This window comes from Brienomyrus brachyistius, chromosome 13 (assembly GCF_023856365.1).
Source record: "Brienomyrus brachyistius isolate T26 chromosome 13, BBRACH_0.4, whole genome shotgun sequence".
NCBI classification, from domain to species: Eukaryota; Metazoa; Chordata; class Actinopteri; order Osteoglossiformes; family Mormyridae; genus Brienomyrus; species Brienomyrus brachyistius.
In genome coordinates, this window is record NC_064545.1 from 10,024,856 (window position 1) to 10,044,881 (window position 20,026).

Here is a 20,026-nt window from a genome sequence, read left to right on the forward strand (position 1 = left end):
GGGGGTGGAACTCCCCTATCTCTGGGGCGGAGTTTGCTGAGGTGGTTAAATGTTGCAGGGCTGTCCTGGTTGACACACATCTGCAGTATCGCGTGGACATTGAGAGCAGTGCCTCTGGATTGGCAGACCAAGGTGGTGGTCCCCCTCTTCAAGAAAGGGGACCGGAGGGTGTGTTCCAACTATAGGAACACACGGGATTGAGTGTGCCATCATAATCATTCCTGAGTAGCGTTACTCTGTCCTGTCCCTGTTGGACAGTTAAAAATTTTATGTTGCAGTACAGATCAGCATACCAATTGCTAGACCGGCTTTAGACGTCTGATCTTATTGAAGCTTATTAGCCCCTGTTGTCACCCAGCACAGTCGTGCTCATTAAGAACCCAGCGATTGATTGCCTGGGTGTCTCCAATAGTAGTTTCATGTGCTAGCACACTACTCTCCTTCATCTCACTGCTAAGTCCAGCCCTAGGCAAGAAGTAGAACCTGCTAGATTACTAGCTGGCATGCTGATAACACAGCAGAAAGACTCACAGAGATGCCTCAGCCCCTCTAGCTATTATATCTTTCTTATTGGCTGGTATTTATTTGGCACCATGATCTAATAGACGCACACAATAAGATGCTGTCAGATGTTCAACTCTAAATCCCACTGCTGTGTAGGAATAACTAGGAAAATATGCGATTGTATTAAATCAATGAGACCCCAATGACACGACGAGCACCAAGATCGTCTGTATCTCATTCTGTTAATTATCTTATATCATTGGAGCTGTCATTCATCTAGGATTCCTCCTGGACTCCATCCTAGGGGGGTGTTTTGGGCTTGTCCAACTGGGAGGAGGCCCTGGGGCAGATCCACCACATGCTGGAGGGATTATATCTCTCGGCTGGTCTGGGAATACCTTGGTAGGCACCACCAGAGGAGCTGGAGGAGGGAGATCTGGGCATCCCTGCTCAGACTGCTGCCCCCACGATCCGCCCCTGGATAAGTGGCAGAAAGTGGATGGATGTATACATGCATGCATTAGGCCTGACAGTTGAGATTCCAGGCTGAAGTCAAGGAGCTTCCTCTTCAGCTTACAGTATGAGAGGATTCAGCGCCTGTGATCAGAAGGTTGCTGGCTCAAATCCTGCGGCAGACACAGCAATAATGTCACTTAACCCCAATTACTCCAGGGACACAGACTGCTGTCTAATCCACAAAAATCCTCAATTTTGATGAAAACATCTGTGAAGTATCAAAAAAAAAGAAAAATACACAAATTTCCATGATAATACTTACACAGAAGTGCTGGTCAGTTTACATGTGAACAGATACTAGTGGATTCCATTATGTTTAAATGGGTGTAAGACAACAGTAACATGAAGAAATAAGTCAAGAACCAGGTTGCATTTTTTATTATGGGATTTTCAGCACATGAAACACATCTAAAATCGATGTGTTAGATGCACTTTTAATAAAGGTAATATTAAAGGTACAGTTTCTAAGTACAATATAACAACATTCATATTAGAATGAAAAGTATTTAAAAGACAACATTAAATTTCTTATTTTCTTTACAGCTTTATTTACAAAATGAATCAAAATACTTATTTTTTTGTTTGTTTTTTTAAGAATCTGACAAGAGGTGAACAAGCATTGTGTAGCGATCACTCAGAAGAGCCAGATTAAAAATGTCCACGTTCATTTGTCCCCATTTCAACATCAGTAGCAAAGGTGACATAAAAACGGAGTCTGGCCCCCATTTTCACAATTTGTGCTGCTCTAGTTTGAAATGCACCGACTTGATCGTACATTTAACAAAAAAAAAAGGTGTGTCTGGGAAAACGGCATGCACACACATTGGAATTGCAATGCATCCCATGATTTCCTGAATTAAAACAAAAAAACACATTTGACAACAGAAACAGAAAATGGATTGTCGATTGATTTCCAGGTGAAAATGGACAAGAACTTAATATACAATCTGTAATGCAATACGAAATATAATTGAGTTAAGATGTTTATATTCCTGGTCTGGTTAATAATGTGTTTTTGTATTTTATTAATGTTGGATTATCGTTAATGTCCAGTCACCTACACAGCACATTGTTTGAGAGAACAGTTTGTTTTCAATGGTCTTTTATGGTTATCTGCAGTTATACAAACATGGAAAACATATACGACAAATTGTGAAAAAATACATTTTTCTTAAAGATTTGACCAGTGTGCGCAAATGATTTAACAATTTTCCAGAGAAGCTGAAAAACAACTTAAATATAATTTATGAATCATACATCACAGAGTCAGGTACTCAGTGTTATGTACATTATTGCAAGCAAATTTTGTCTGAAATTGGCAAAAAAAAAAAAAAAAAAAGTTTTATATGTGTATATTACAATACTCAAGAATCAGTATGTCCTTTAAGAATCAGTGGTCGCAGGACGACCACTGACAGGGCCTTAAGAAGAGTGAACTTTTTAGCCACAAAAATCAATGCATATCTTTTTGCCTAAAACTGTAGACACACATAATTGTGATTCTGCCTTTTCATAGAATGATACTGCTTTTGCTAATAATCTTAAAGTAAGAAGAGAAAAAAGTGTATTGTCCCAAACCTAGTACTCTGATACAGGTACTTGCTGGGTATTATAGTAATTGTACTTTCATTACCATTAATCATGTTTATTATCATTATCATTATCATTATTTAGCCCTAATATAAACAACGCATCAATACTCAATAAAATAAATGGACGAATGGGTGGCCTAGTCTAGGACTTAAGGATTTGTTCACAAAAGTAACTCAGCTAGCACCACACATTAGATTAACACAAAGGAAAAGCCACCGTACCCTAACCCTATCAAACTCACTCTAAACAAGAGTAGTATATTAAAATGGATATTGTACAGCATGAAGTATTTAATAAACAGATAAACATTCATACTGAGTAGGGTTTTATAGCCATTTCTTCTCCTTACCTATACAGAAAGAAGTTATAAAGTTACCTCTATACACGTGATCAATAATAACATTAAATATTGTGAAATAAATTCAGAAAAGGGATATATAGAGAAAAAAAACAATGACATATACAGGCCTTCTGAAGTTCTTCGTTCTCAAAAAAGGAACAGAACTGGTCAAATATACAGATGATAAAGAACATAACCACAAAATAAGGGTGATAAATAACAGATTGTATTTACATGCTGATGTCTACAAACTGCACAAATTAATAGTAATAAAACATTTACATTATTGCTTGACATTCCGTTATGGCTAATTATTTTTTTTTCCTTGTCATTTTTCAAAAATTAAATTTATTTTTCTCGTGACTTGGCTTGCTGTACTTTGGAGGAAAAAAAAACAACAGAGATTGAAATGAGAAATGCTGTGGGACAGGCGGACATTTCTTTTTAAATGAAATAAAATGCAAAACTCGGCACACAACCCTGCCTTCCATCAATCATTAAAGCCTCGTCTGAGCCTGCCCTATGTTCGCCTTGTACGCACACACACACACACACACACACACACACACACACACACACACGCAGACGAACCAGTGACCCCAGAGAAGAGTCTTTACCAAAGGTAATTCTAGCGTGTGACTCTTATGGGGCTCAGCCCCCGTAGGGTTCTCACTTTCAATCTGAAGAAATATGGAACGGCAAGTTTTCAGGGGGGCAAAAAATGGGTTTGCTGAAGCCCAACGGAACCGGGTCTAGAATGGCCTGTGGTCCTTACGCTAAAAAAAAAAAAAAAGAGAATGTGAGGCGTGCCGGACTAGAGAGCGTCTGCGGCCTGTGATCAGTGTCTGCTCCATAAGCTGGAGTTTCTCTGTCACACGACACGAACCACACCAGCGGCGGCTCGCTCACCTGTCACTGCTGTCCAGTTAGTCATTCCTAATCATTCAATGATGACATTGTCCTGTGACATCAATATTCATCCATGGCAGTACAAAACACAGAAAGATATATTAATCCTACAATATTCTATTTTAAAAACCCTGACTGCCTATATTTTAATAGCTGAGCCTCTTCTACCACAGAAAAAGAGCCAAAGTGGAAGTAACATACACAGTTAGAAACGCAGGCGGAGGAGATGCTATGCCAGGAAGGGTCATGAACTGAAGCAAGGTCCTACATTTGGTCATACCAGGGGAAATTCCCACTTCCACTGTTATCATTAAAAGACCTCTTTAGGCTATTAAAAATAATATTGCTTATAATTCTGCCACAGTCATATCTCAAATGAACACGACAGGCGCCACCTACTGGGAATGGTAGGAAGCGACCGCATAAATATTGAGTTGGAGATTCTCTCCCTTATAATCAATTAACAAGGTACCACTGGTTGGCTGAGGCCATGTGATGGGCAGAGGTGTGTAAAGCAAGACTTCACTGCAGCAACTACATTACCCATCTTAAAACACTGCACTGGGCTAAACATGTCAGTTGATTAAGTGTAGCGAAAATATTTATTTGGCACAAAGTTTTAACTCACCAAGCGGATTGCTGTGGTTCATTTAGGAAACCAGGAAAAAGCTTTATTTCTCTGTAAGACACAAATTAAATTTAGCTTCAAGCCTTATCTGAAAATAATATTTACAACATTGCAAAACCCTCAGATAGAAGATCATCCTAATCACCTTCCTAAGTCGTGTGACACGACGCTCAGAATGCAGTCAGTAAAAAGGGATTATATAATTCAGTTTCAGAGTATTGTTGTACTTTTAAAGTTGTAACAATAATTATTAAAAATATTTCAAAATAATTATTAAAATTAATACTATACAGCAATTTGGCTTTAATTATATATCGAATCAGGACTTCACTGACTAACGACTGACAAATTGAGTTTAGAATTTGCATTAAATTATAGTGATGTACAATACTTTCAACGTATACTTTCAACAGCAGCAAATAACATAGTGCAGTGATGTCTGACATAAAACACTATTGTAACAATCGTGTTTTCTAGACGGAATGCATTCTTCACTACAGGTTAAAAAAAGATTGTACAATGGGGAAAAAAAAGTCAATTCTCGAATTTCCAGTTCTAATTCCCGAGATTCATCTGAACCTTATACAAGCAATATTAAAATGAGATTGGGCTGCATGTAGGAAATCATGCAATCAATGCGATAACTCACGCTGAAATCGCATATCGGGGCAGACGTTCATTATGCTCGACGTTACCTGTCTATGGGTCCTTCACTGGTTTCTCCCTGAGCTCTCACTTCACATCATCTCAGACTAAACAGCATGACTGGCTTCAGGCTCACATCTGCTTTAAGGATGAGTCTCCTCTCTAAATCCTGCAACTGGCTTTATTTAACATACATGCAACTCTACGTGTCTTGGGTTGTAGCCGGCAAATGAATTAAACAGAATTATTATAAAAACATATAGATTCTGAGCATAGTTTAGTATTGCTTCTTATCCCAGCCCAAGTAAACATTTTTATGTTCAACATATTTAAAAAAAAAATGATTTGGTTTTCTCGGCAAATATGTTGGAGTAAAATGTAGTGAATGTCTGGGTTTATATTTGTCACAGAGACGAATTGTATTGCAAAGTACAAGTAAAGTGATGGAAACTGTATGTTGACTTTATGTTCACTGTAGGTCTAGGCGTCTGTTGCCCATATAAGGAGATAGATAATCCACATCTTGCTCTTAATACAAGTGTGCTGAGAACTGCAATTTTCTTTCGCACCCTTCTGTTTGAGTTAAAAAAAAAATTACGTAAGTATGACTCTATGCCTCAGACTGTACTACATTTAGCAAATGAAGGCAAGATTTGAAAAGACTTCCTCTTGTTGGAAATCTGACTAGACTGTTAGCCGACATCCTTAAATGAAATAAGAACAAAACAAACGAAAAAAGAATTTCACACAAAAAAGGAAAGACTAAGCTAAACCATGCAGGCCCTGAGGGATACCGGTGCACAACAAACTGTGTCCTGCCACATACATATTGCACTGTTGCAGAGGAATAGAGAAGAGCAAAGCCTGCCTTTCTAATGCTCAAATAAAACCACGCCCTAATTCCTGCTCCGCAGAAACACCGCTGAAGAGGCCTGCCATATTTCTACAACTCCAGACTCCATAGACTTCTTGGAATGTCAAAACACCAGAATTTTCTAGACAGAGGAAAAAATGCAGAATAAAAAAAAGACAACGATGGTATGTGGAGGTACGAACAGCGACGCAGTTCTCAACACGGCCCGAGAGACTTCCAAATAAAACAAGAAATGGTAATTAGAAAGGTAGTTTTGTCTATCATTGTCTTGCAATATAATTGCATTGTTTCTTTTTTTCACAGATAACGCACAGGAATTATTGCAGGAATTTTCTAAGTGCCACTTGTTGTCTCTAACATGCAATTCGTTATGGGTTAGAAAAATAGAAGTTTCACTTCCAGATGAGGCGTCGAATATGTACGTTTTTTTTTTCTAATATCCTGTCCAAAATGAAATGTAATCAACAATTCAGAACTTACTGTACAGAAGCAGTTACATATACACAGCTGTACACACACACAGTGAATGGACAGGGGGGGAATACCTGTAAGGATCAGCTGACGGTCGGAAATAGTTAGGGACAGCTGGCTGTCACAAGGGTCACCACTGCAAATCCCCTCTTCCTTTGATCTTAGGGCTTAGCAGCCTGTGGAAAATGCGTTCAAGGAGACCTCCCATTCTTAGCCACTAGATGGCGATTTTGAGCTGCATATGACATTCACAGGCAGCGTTTAGCTGAAATAACCACTTCCTTCTATAGACCTCAGTTAATACCCTAGTATTGCAATAAATAATAAAAAAAAAAATTCTGCAAAAAAAAAATACAAAAATCACTCTTCTTTCTGGTAAGACAGATTCGCCATGACATCCTGGCGCGATCTCTGGTCTCTTGATTGCGTGATACAGATCTTACTAATGACCACGTATGAACGTATGTCCGTGTGCAGTGATTGTGGGATCGTTTTCTCATAATGATTCCCATGTTGGTTAAAGTGTGTATTTGTGTGTCCATTACCGGCTCTCCTCTATAAACAAGTGCTATATTTATGGATGGACAAAGCTTGTAAATGATAGACCGAGGTTTCCCTTCGATAAACCCTTAACCAGGCCTTGGTCGGTTGTGGGATTCCACCCTGATGAAGTGTCAATTCCCTACAGACGCTTCAACAGTCATCCTCAGAAAGAGGAATCAACGACAGGTGACTTCGAGAGTAAGAACAATGAGTGAGTGGTGAAATTCGTTTCTGGCAGTGCCAGTGGTAGCTATCCTTAGCCACCCCCCCCACACGCAGACCTCTGACAGCCCCTGTACCTCCAACAGCTGATGTCCATGGACGTGCTTAAGACTGTATCTCTTGTGCACATGCAACACACTACAAGGTTTTACACAAGTCTTAAATAAAATAAAGGTGCAAAAAGTGCCTTATCAATTCAACAATTAAGAATATTCTACCTACTAATATCTTATTTAAAATAGATTCTATAAATATTACCTTTTTGTATTTAAGTAAGTACTTAAGACCGTATACCCTGTAGTACATTATGAAAGAGGTGGAACTGCACTGTTACGTCAGTATGCTGAATTTCTGCAGGATGCTTCTTCATGGAGGAACTTACAGCCTATGAACTTACATGGGTTCACCGTGTCACAATGAAGGATGGACTCTTTGACATCTTAAAGTCTTTGCATTTGACCAGAACGGACAGAATTTCATGATTGTCCACGTAAAGGTGCCTTTCGCGTCTGTGCCGGTGAAAGATCCTTTTCCTGCATTTTGCCCCCTTTTCGTGTGACGATGAGTCAGCCTTCCAGACACTTACCAAATAAGAGTATCAGTGGCTAGGGGTTCCCCAGGATATACGTGGAGTTCAACAAACCCTCGAGTTCCCACTGGGTCCACAGTTTGGCTTTGAAGAACCCCCTCTGTCTTTTGGGAATGGTACAAACCGAAGGATTCACAATGGACTCGTCAATCCGCATAGCCGGGTTCGTTTTTGTAAGGGCTGTTGGAGAAAAGATGGGCCGGCTGGGATCGCAGTTGCTCCAGACGTTTCGGGGGATTCTTCTACGTTCTGAAGATGGTAAAATGGGTAAAAAAAAAGAAGAAAAAAAATTGCCCCAGAAGTATATGCATGGGAGGTTTGAGTTCACCCTGAACACGTTTTAAAAAGACACCTCCCAAAAGTGCGCAGGATAAGGACCCCACACCGGTTTATAACCGAAGAAGAAAAAAAAGAAAAATGACAATAAGACAAACCAAAAGAGAAGCCCCCCCCCACCCCCCCGAGTGTGCAGCGAGTGGACTGTCCCGAAATCCACGGCTACGGTGACGCGTCTCAGATTGCTCCGGCTCTGGCCCGCTCACATTCCTCGGCGCAGCAGGACGGCTACCCATCCACCGGTGCCGCCTGCTCGAAGTCCGAGCCAAACAGCTCCTTATACAGGGGAGGGAAGTGTGTGCGCACAATGTCTGGGTATATTGCTTTGAAAGCCATCAGCTTCTCTGTATGCCGGCTGCACAGCGCTCGCAGAGTGGACACTTTGCATATCAACTGTGAAGAGAAGCAGAAGAGAGTCAGTTCTGGACAGAATGGGGCTCACAGACTCACATTCATGACTCCAACACAGAGCCAGTTCCGGACTTCAGAATCTAGGCGTGATGCTTAGTCTGCATATGTTTGAACTGCCTCTCCGAAGAACTGTCGCTCCCATTCATTGCAGAAAAATGTATCTGGCCTCTGTAGCTGACCTGTATTCTGCCAAGTTCCTAGAGGCGTTACTAGTGCAGTCAATGTCACAGTATGTCACATCAAGTGTGATGATTTCATAACCTTCCCAACATTATCAACGGTGCTGTGACGTGACTGCATGAAGAGCTGAACTCCCTGTTGAATATCTGCATATCTGCATGTATGCACACATGCTGCATCTACGCTGCAATCCTTTAATATGCATGTGCACATGTATGTCAGAGGCTGTAATAATAGTGGAACATTTATCTCCTACTGGTTTTCTATCACTAATTATCAGTTTGAGTGGCTTACACAAACATGATCAGCAAAGAAAAGCCATCGGGATGTCATACCTGCTGAAGAGTTGTGATTGAATAGTTACTGTGGTATGTTAGCTTCAAAGTCACATATCCATCTAAAATCGCCGTAATGGACAGCTGTCTTTGAATATTGATCTTAGGATATAGATTATGAAACTAAACCACCATACACAGCTGACTTAAATCCAGTTGGACATTAACTTCTGAAGGATCAGGTTTCTGGCTGTAGGTTTCTACCTTTGTGAGAATGCCATCCTCTCGCTGGTTTTTCTGCAGGACGTGCTGAAGTGCCAGTTGGATCTTCTGCTGGAGTTTCTCCACCTTGACCTTCTCCTGAAGCCAGGATCGATCTATGGAAAGCCAGAGGGTCACACAGTGCAGCCCGCAAGACGGACAACAAAAGGAGGTAATCTCTGTACTTCCCAGCGCAGTCTGGTCTAAGCAACAGATCACAAAGACACGGATATACATTTGACAAAGACACGCAGGTTGGGTGAAGGTTCCTCAAAGGACTTTGAAGACCACAGATTAACCCAAAACTCCGGCCCACTGATGGAAGAGCACAGACGCACCTGCAGACATCAGCACAAATGCTGAGAACAAGGCGATCTCATCCTCGGACAGATGCACAGCGCACAAGTTCTTCCCGAACTCAAAGACACAGCCAATCAGGTCGTCGCAGCCTGGTGGGGGTGGATGCAGAGAAGCGAGGTCAGGCGGGATGCTGCATTTCTGCTCGATTTCACCCCAGAGCCCCAGCTGACGGCCTATGATGGTCTACTACCAAATTCTTCTAATCTAATCGGATTTAAGCTAATGCGGGAAGGTCCTGGCCTCGTTAGACCTAATGATGAGCTACTGGGAGAAAGGCGCAGGGTCCCCTTAGGAAACTGCTTTAGCTCAGTGAAGCTCTCACCAAAGAAACCTCCAGCTCAGGAAAGACAGCAAATGCATACATGCACGGTGCAACAGCAGATGCACAATGACACACATCTTGGTGTGGGCAACAGAAACCTACAGGGTTACCTAAATACGTTTTTCGTGCCTATGATTTTGACTTGAACACGAGGATTCTTTCTTAGCTAATTGAAATATTTCCATATGTATGTTTACACTGTATATATGGCATAAAATGAACGATATCTTATAATAAACCCCTTACGTGGTTGTGAAACTTCAAAATACCCAATTTTTGTTTATTCCTGCAATTCCAGTGTATTTAAGAGTCTTTTAATGTTTTATCTATCCCACATGCAGCGATGCAAGGGCAAATACGACAGCATCTGCATGCTGAAAACACATTTGGGGCTGTCTCTGTGCTCATCTGGAAATCTAATGATGCTGATTAGTCACGCTCCATACATAAACATAAACACACACACGCACACACGCACACGTCGCGTAAACATATCTTTATGGGGGCCGCTCATTCATTTCTATGAAAAATGCTAACGCTAACTATGACGACCTTAACCCTTGCCCATCCCTAATCATAACCATAAGTAACCAAGCAAAATACAAGAGTTTTTGCATTTTTAGTTTTTTTCATTGCAGTCACAGACTTTTATTAAATTGAGTTTTCCCCTTATGGGGACCACAAAACTGGTCCCCATAAGTTACACACACACACACCTGTACTCATAACTCTGTGAGGCCCATCCATTCATTTCCCGAGTTATAGGAAATTTTCCCCACCCCATCAATTTCACTCACCTAATGATTTAAAGACATCAGGTCCTGCGTACTTCCCGTCAAAGTAAACTGCGTTGTTCTGAGAGTCGAAGGCACGGCACATCCTGACGAACACAACCTCCAGAGATCCTGCCGGAAAAGGACAGGGCACCCTTCGTCAGGTCTCTCCCTGCTGCATACCCCCCTCCTCCCCCCCCCCGACCCGCTTGGACAGAACACAGTGCCTGCTGTGTCAGCTTCTCCAAACTGCCCCATCTCCCCACTCCACTCTGGATGGAAATCATTAACACTGATGTCACGGAACCAGCTATTACCCAATGCAACACATGTGACCCAATATTAACACAAGCTTTCATTTGTTAAATAAACACGGCTTCGGTATGTCCTGTCTTCATTTAAAAGTGTGTCTAATGCACATGATAAAACTGAGCTCAACTGCACGAACCCAGTTGCTATTGCTGTATGCGGTATCAGGATGTGCCTGGCTAGAACCAAAATGAAGTCCAGGAAGGAGCTCTTTGAGGGAGGTAGCTAGTCTGAGGTTCGTTAATCATTTCTGCCATGTGGATATGCATGAAAAGCACAGCTGAGATTTACTGTAGATATGTAATATTGACACAAAGAATATAATAACTTTGCCGGTCTTGCCAACATGGCGTAAGAGCAGTGTAGCGTATGGCAGTACTATGCATTACAGTAGTTATAGCAGTTAATTCCCCTTAATACTGGTGCTGGCAACACAAATGAAATGGAGGCAAACAGAGAGTTTGAATCCCACTGGGAGACGCGAGTCTGTTTGCCTGCCCGTGCCGCGGGGAGCAATTTGTCTGTTTGAAAAGACCCCAGCTGGTGTAGAAAATAGTGATGGAGACATGAAACTGTACAGGGAGCAGCTCTTGGCTCTCCTGTTCCCACTGTTGCTGATCTGGAATAATGCCGAGCTTGTAATTTCCAGCAACGGCAAAAGAAATCATAATGGAAACTTAATCAACGTTTCAAAGGACAGTACAGAGTGTCAATTCTATTTAATTCCACTGTACAGGTATAGAGGTTTAAACTAATCAGTCAGCCCCAAACTGACCAATTAGACAGATCTAACACTCTGATGGGAAACTAACTTGCTGAGGTGGAAGATCTAACCTTCTGATGGGGAAACCTGAAGCAGTGGTGAGGAATGTCTGAAAGTGTGATCTAATGCTTGGGATGACTTGAACCCTGATGTAATGATGAGAAACGCTGACCATCTGGTCAGGAAGGCCTGTTTTCACATTTCCCTGCACCTGAGGCTACAGAAAGAGACCAACATACCTGCTTTTAGAAGTACGATTTGATCATTCTGACACAACTCCATGAAGCCATCAATGCGCTTGGCGAACTCCACCACATACTGGATGGCCTCAGTTATTTTGATGGCACACAGCTGCCACATGACCTCCCGGGGCTGGTGAGGAACACAGAGGTCACCGTAAGAGTCCTGCCAACGAGTGAGCAGGTACAGGTGGTGTACAGGTATGCCTCGCTCTAACAGGATGATGACCGTGTGCCCCATACCTTGTTCTGGTAGCTCTCCACCTCTTCCTGGAGAAAGGCCTGCCAGCTCATCTGTTGGAGCTCCTCCCGCAGGTACTGGCACGTCTCCACGTGGGACTTGCCAATGTTCTGGGCCAGGTGCTCTGCAGTGACAGTGGTCGTAAAAGTCAGCGCTGCAAAGCGTGCGTGAGGAAGGCCGATCGCAGTCTGCCGGAATCTCTCTCCCTACTGGCAGTTTAACCAGAAGGTGGTCTCTGACATTCCCTTTAACCGCATCCGCAAAGCTCACGGCAGACGAGGCTGTCAGAATTGAAGGAAGTGATGACAAAGGGGAGGCGGAGGCAGAGAAGATGACAATGGTGCTGAAAGGATGAAAGGTCATTCAATGCCAACCCAGAAATACATGCAGATTTTATGACTGTCTGACTTAATTTTCATATTAAACTAACGTTCGAGTTTTTTATCCGAAAAAATATATATATTATGACTTTAATATTTGTGCATTTATACAGTATGCAGACTGCAACTATTTTTATTGCATAAGAATTTATAAGGAGGGTTGCACAGCGGCTCAGCTGGTAGCATGGTGGCCTCACACCTCCAGGATTGCTGTGAATCATATGGCTTTCCTCTGGCTACTCCAGTTTGCTCCCTCACTCCACAAATATGTGCTTTGTTGAATTTGTCTCTCTGGATCCATTCTGTGTGTGCATGTGACTGTTTGCTCTGCGATGGATCGGAGGAATCATGCTCTGGGAATCTACTGCTTCACATCCCATGCTTCCTGGGATACCTGTACTGGATAAGTAGGATTCATAGGTAGATTCGCATATATTTTTTCCTGATGTCTGCTGTATTCTGATTGGCCTGATTGGTAATTCTGAAAAAATGGAGCTGTAATGAGCCTCAGAGATGGGACCACACTCCCATCTCCTGCCCTTTAAAGCAAATCTTTCACTCCCAGGTTAGGTCCACCTCCTCACCGAGCTCTGCCATGGACACTGTGGGGGAGGAGTCCCCGTTGGTGAAGGAGCAGTACGGGAAGAATCCGGAACCCTGGGCGTAGTCGCAGATGGGTTCGGGCTTGATGCCGTTGATGTCCAGGCCAGACTGGTCCGGCGAGGGCTGGATGTCCAGGTAGAATGTGCCGACAGCAGAGTCCGGCTTGCCGCCATCGGACGTGTGACCGTCCATGTAGCCTCCGAGGTCGTCCTGCAGCTCGGTGAGACCGCTGGCGGACAGGCCGTAGGCGGGAGGCGGCGAGAGCGGCTCGGCCTCACCAGGCTGCTGCTGGTGGTCCCGCTGCTGTTGCTGCAGCCGGTGTTTCTGCACCTCCGCATACAGGCTGTCACGCTGCTTCTTGGACATGCGGCCAAATTTCACGGCTATGCAGGGGAGGCACACGGGTGAGGAGATTTATATCATCCAGGGACAAAAGTATTACCGCAAGCCAATGAAATGCTACAAAAAAAATGCAACAAATATTCTCTACAAGTTATTTGAAGGTCACAGGAGGCTTGGGCTATTTTCAGATACAGTTAGACATTAAAAACTGTGCTAATCTTGCCCTCATAAACTAAGTTCAATGGAAACTCATCCATCCATCCATCCATCCATCCATCCTCCAAACCGCTTATCCTACTGGGTCGCAGGGGGTCCGGAGCCTATCCTGGAATCAATGGGCACGAGGCAGGGAACAACCCAGGATGGGGGGCCAGCCCATCACAGGGCACCCTCACATACCATTCACTCACACATGCACTCCTATGGGCAATTTAGCAAGTCCAATTAGCATCAGCATGTTTTTGGACTGTGGGGGGAAACAGGAGTACCCGGAGGAAACCCCACGATGACATGGGGAGAACATGCAAACTCCACACACATGTGACCCAGGCGGAGACTCGAACCTGGGTCCCATAGGTGTGAGGCCACAGTGCTAACCACTGCAACACCATGCCGCCCCCTGGCGACTCATCATTACATTGAAACCTTTATAAATTGTAACTGAGGCTAAATACTCATTTCGTTTCGGGTACATTCAGATTCAAGTAACTCCAACCCCAACCCCTACCCGCCCACACTCACTAACACAGCCATACATACCATCCCGTGACATGCCCACTGCCAGGCACTTCTGCAAGCGGCAGTGCTGGCACCGGTTGCGGCTGGTTCGGTCAATCAGACAGTTCTTCTGCCGGGGGCAGGAATATGCAGCATTACTCTGCTGACTTCTCCTGAAGAAGCCCTACAGGGGTGAGGAGAGCAGATGACACATGTAAACATATGAAGAAACAGAGAGACCAACTGCCTCAGACACCAAGAAGACTGGGAACCTCAGCAACCACGTTTATAGGGAAAATGGGAAGCTCAAGAACCACATCCTCATACAGACCATGAACCTCATGCTGCGACCGAAAACCTCAAAAGACACATTCAAACAGACAGGGAACCTCAAAACCCACATTCACAGAGAAACAGTGAACCTCAAAAACCACATTCAAACTGGCTGGAACCTTCAGACACCACATTCACAAAGGGACTGGGGACCTCAAACATCATGTTCACACAGAGACTGAAACCCTCAAAACCCACATTCACATAGAGACTGGGAACCTCAAACATCACAAAGATGCAGAGAATGTAGGGCTGTCATGTTCCACATATTCGGTGTATAAAGTTCAGCACATCATTTTCGGTTCAGTACACAGAATGAAACAAATGAATACATTTCTTGGCATGAGCAGAACCGAAATTCACAAGTGGCTGTTCCACACGGAAAATATTATGCTAATTGTGGCTATGAGTTGGTTACAGCTAATGCTGGTTACAGTCAGTCATAGTTGTGAAGCCAAAGACGGTCTCACCAGGGGTGCCAACGTGTGGGGGGGGGGGGGGGGGGGGGGGGGGGGGGTGATAGGGCCCTAGAGTGACAGGGGCAATTACAATTCAAATTACAATTTTGAGAATACATCACTTACTATATACAAATAAAAATTAATATTTGAATTTGTTTAATTGTTTTTCGGGAAACAGAAGCCAACTGGACATCATCTGTACTTCTCTCTCTTTTAGCAGAAATTATTCAGCCCTGCCTTTGTCCTCATCATACATTAATTAGCTAATATCGGTACCAAAATTAAAATCTGGTTATCAGAAAAAAACATAATCAACATAAGTTTGAAAGAGAAAAGGGGAGGGCGACAATTACTCAGCTTTTCAGCAAAAGGTCCATTTATTTATGTTAGTGTTTATCCAAATTGTCTCCATGTGATGCAAATGAGTCAGTTATTTATAATTCTGTAGCTATTCTTATAATTCTTTAAGTAATGTAGCTAAGCTATGCTTTGTTATGGTTTGCAAAATTAGCTTGCGCGTCCAACAAATAACTGTATATTAAAATCTCCTTACTAACTTATCATCATCTCCTCATAAAAATAAATAAAATAAAATAGAAAATCTGCTGGTTTATTACAAATTTAACTTGAACTTGAGGAAGCTAACGTAATCCCTGGTCGCTATTTTAATCAGTTCTGCTCTCTCAGATTCGGCAAGTCTGACATGGGCTGCCATATTCAGGGGGGCCCTGAATACCAAAGATAATAATGTACATGTTCAGGAAACATTATGAATCGCCATTTCTACAGTAGGAATGCAGGTTTGGGGGACCCAAGGTGACATTTTGTCAGGGAGTCCAGAATTAGTAGCTGTGCCCCTGCCTTTCACATCACTTAAAACAGCAGTTTGGGAACATTTTGGTTTCCAAATAAATTACACCAGCACTGCAGAGAGAGTAGCTGATAAGGCCAAGACTGTCTGTCGGCTCCGTTAAACTGAACTCGGATATGTTGCTAGAAGCACATCCAACATGCTATCTCATTGGAGATGACATCTTGTGTACGACAGGAGCAAGGAGACACAGTCTCAGTGGTGACATTCAAGGTGCATTTGCCAGGAAATTCAGACCAGGCTAAAAAAGAAACCTGCGGCTCTAGGGTGCTTAAGGCTCCGGAAAATATCAACCTTGCATAGGACAAATGGGAAATAGTTGGTTGGATGGATGGATGGATGGGGAGTTTAGGGATGAGTGATACCGCTGATTGTCTTTTCGATCTGATACCAAGTGAAAAGTCAGGTGTGTAGTGAACCGTGAATTTTGTGTACTGTTACATCCCTAAGAGAATGGGCCCTTAAACCGAACTAAAATAACACATCTTTGAAAAAAATTTTTTTTTAGACGGGTAATAACTAATAGCATCCAATAAAATAACATAATGACTGCACACAGGTCTCCAAGATCCAGTATCTCAAGGGACACAGTTGGGTAAGCCTCCTACTTCTGGGGTGGGGGCAGAACGTGGGCCTCGTGTCAGCTGATCCGGTCACGGCAGTACTGATCATCTACAAAGTGACGTAGCGCCTCATCTTGACTTAGCAAATTAACTGCGGCACATCATTAGGAGACCCCATATCCAGTACTCAATATGCATGTGCCTTAATTAGTTGCCCATTGGCTGTTTAATTACACGAAAACAGTTGACAGCTGCCAAGTTGCTTTCTGATGAAAACCATTAGAAATCTGGGCTGCGGCAGCCAGTGACAAACACGATTCTCTCGTAGAGCCATGATTTATGGTTTTGTATATTTGTGCATATCATTACATAGTCTTATGCCTGAAGTAATTAGGAGCTATTCAGCATAAATTTTGCTGGTTAACTGAAAAGCTTCAGGTCGGTCCAATCCCGGGCCTGTGAGCCCAATGCCAGAAGCGCCGGTTTTCTCGCTGCCTCCACCCATCTCCTTCACGGGATCCCTGTCCGACGATTTTCCTGACGTCAGGAGAAAGTACAGGCGAAAGGTAGATCTCCATGAACGGCTACACGCTCGCTCAGTCTGCCATCGGCTGGTGTAGGAGAAGCGCTTGTTAAGGTTAGAGGTGAGTCACTCTCTGCTCACTTATCCCACGACATACACATTGAGCTCACATAAAAACACTATGTCATATATACTGTGGAAGAATGATTGCAGTAGGCCTGGGGAGAGGTGCAGAGTGTGGTTGTTGTTAATGTCTTAGGACTTGGGCAAGAATAATGTGTATATGTGTGTCTTGTGCATTGCCACCGATCCATTTTTTCACATCACTTTTCTGGATACATTCTTCTGCACTTGATACTTTTTACGTTTCATTTGCACATCCTCTTAAAAAACCTTCAACATGGGAAAAAAATTTAGGGCCGTGAAAAAAACAAATTCATTAAACCTAAAAAAATATATATTTATTAGATATATGCCTCACTGTGACAACCTCCTGGACAACTAGCTGCCCCACGAAGTTACACAAAATGGTTTAAATACACCAGCCAGCGCTGGGACTCATGGATGGGTGGAGTGTTCAAAGCGAGCTCTGAAGGGTGGGGGGTAGCTTTTAAGAAAAGCTCAGGGCTAAATGAAAATGTAGGCGCTAGAAAGGCGATCAAGTGGTGGTGAAAAATATGCATAATCATTTTGCAGCCCAAAAAATGAGCAGCGGAATAAAGAGAGAATTAGCGAGAGAAGCTCTGGATCAGCAGTAGGTCAACCAGTCTACAAATCTGGGCAAAAGGCGATAGGGAAAACATCCATCTTCCAAGTGCTAATCCTGGTCAGGGTCACGGGGGACCTAGAATCGATCCAAGGGAGCAGAAGGTGTAAGGCTGGGGTATTATGCCAGTGCATCGCAGGGCACATACAAGCACACACTTGGGCAATCAGGAGATGGCGATTAGCCTAACTGCATGTCTTTGGACTGCAAGCAGAACCCAGGTTGCTGGAAAAGAGAACATGCACACACACAGAGCAGACGCAGGGTTCAAACCCTAGCCCTGTGTTTCCCACTGAGCCACTGCAGCATTCAAAAGAGTAGCCACTTTAAAATAGATAATAATTGGGAGATTCCAGAAAGACTAAGCAAAATATTCTGCGGCAATAAGAGGTGAAACGAAAGAGACACTCAAGTGGCTCCAGGAAATATTCTGAAATGGCTCTTCAAAAAGGGGAATGCGTCACGACTGGAGTGTTACAGTACTAAACCAACTTGTCTGCCAAGAATAGTGGCTGAATACTGTACCCTCCAGATGTGCGAAGCTGAGGCTGTGAAAAGCCTCACAGCTGTCCAAGTGCCTTTGGCACGCTGAGCGTCATTGTAGGGCAGCGAGAGTTATCTAATTAGTCAGAAAACATTCCAGTATCTCTAAATGCGTAATTATCTGTGCTTTTTACACAAAAACATTGAGTTGATGATATGAATAACGAAATATAATGAATACAATTAAGTATTATGTTTAACAAAAGGTAAATACTTCATATAAGTGCTGCGGATGGACAGAAGGAGATGAAGTGAGTCGCAAGAGAAAAGATCAACAGCACTGGCATGAAGAGGGAAGCGTTGAGACCTACCTTGCAACCCTCGCACGTTATCACGCCATAATGGATTCCCGATGATTTATCGCCACAGATCTTGCAAGGAATTATTTCGATTTGAGCTGTGGAAAGAGAAGGGAAATCTCTCGTCACACCTCACACATGAAAGACCTCTAGCACAAAAAAAGTCAACACACGAAGAAGCGATGATTCCCGTCCTTACAGGGACACCTTGGATGATGTTGTCTTATCTACTAGTTAAACATCCAAAACTTGGCTTCCAGCGATAGACGATATCTCAAACATGTCGTAATGACGCACCCATCATACCGACTAACAGTATTTGTCTATACAAAAAGATTTTCTACTGTATATCATTAAAGTCTGTGACATTCTATGTAGAGGTTCCATCGAGAAATAATCTGTGATACAAATCTGAATCACAACGTGTAAGACGTAGAATGAGAGGTTTAATAATGACACGGTTCCCGGTTCAGGCATCACAGCAACTGAGCTGGGCTGGGATTCGGAGAATACAGAGGAAAACCGTGAAAAATGAAAGGGCTGTTTCAAAGAGAAGCGAGTACAGCGTGGACTCAGCATCTGGCCAAGTTTGCTGGAGGTGAGGAAGAAACAGAGCATGATGAATTTGTGCCCGGACAGGGGGACGGATGAAGGGAATTAAGAGAAATGACCCCAGTCATCTGACTTTCCCTTTTGAGATGGTGCCCCCCCATGACACTCAACATCAGATCGCCTGTTAATAAGGGCGACGAGGCTAATCTGCTACTGTGTGGCGGGGGCACAAAAGGGTGTAGCATGGCAAAAACATCCGGGGGGGGGGCTGAGGAGATGTTCCCTGGGAGCCTGTGGAGCAGAGCTTAAATCCAGCAGTGAGAGAGGGAGCCGGTGGCCAGCTTCAGCAGGCCAGGGCTCTGGGAGGCACATAGCGCCCAGCATTAGGCTCAGAGAGATAATCTTCTATCTAGAACCACAGCACTACTCAGACCGAGGCTCACCCAGACATAACAATACTACCGACACCCAATCAAATGAGAGCTTAATGGGAATTTAATCCTGCCCTATTGGCCAAGTAAGCTGCTCTTGATAAGAACAGCGGACAGTACGTAATAAAGCAAGTAATAAAGTATCACTATGCCTATCAGTAAGACGGGGCATGGACATCCTAGGCTGGGCCAAATTCAGATAACAAGTGTGCTCCTTCACCAGTGGCACATTATTTCCTGATAATAGGAAATGGACACACAAGAGGCTGTTTTGTCTTTCTGTACGTCTGCCTTGTCCGGACGCTGAAATGGCTGTCTGTTTCCTTAAGGCCGTCTCC

General features: G+C 43.3%; 1 protein-coding gene across 2 annotated transcripts in view; it reads right to left on the reverse strand.

Moving 5' to 3' along the window:
• Positions 1-1,382: 1,382 nt before the first annotated feature.
• The window catches only part of LOC125706111 (nuclear receptor ROR-alpha A-like), a 204,596-nt gene continuing 185,952 nt past the window's right edge, over positions 1,383-20,026 (reverse strand). For both annotated transcript variants that reach the window (XM_048972650.1, XM_048972651.1), the window contains 9 exons: positions 18,718-18,803; positions 14,389-14,530; positions 13,269-13,670; positions 12,307-12,428; positions 12,064-12,196; positions 10,777-10,884; positions 9,636-9,746; positions 9,301-9,413; positions 1,383-8,563 (listed from right to left, as the gene is read on the reverse strand). In XM_048972650.1, the coding sequence (XP_048828607.1) occupies positions 8,399-8,563; positions 9,301-9,413; positions 9,636-9,746; positions 10,777-10,884; positions 12,064-12,196; positions 12,307-12,428; positions 13,269-13,670; positions 14,389-14,530; positions 18,718-18,803 (1,382 nt within the window). In that variant the 3' untranslated portion in view covers positions 1,383-8,398. The remainder of the gene's footprint in view (positions 8,564-9,300; positions 9,414-9,635; positions 9,747-10,776; positions 10,885-12,063; positions 12,197-12,306; positions 12,429-13,268; positions 13,671-14,388; positions 14,531-18,717; positions 18,804-20,026) is intronic.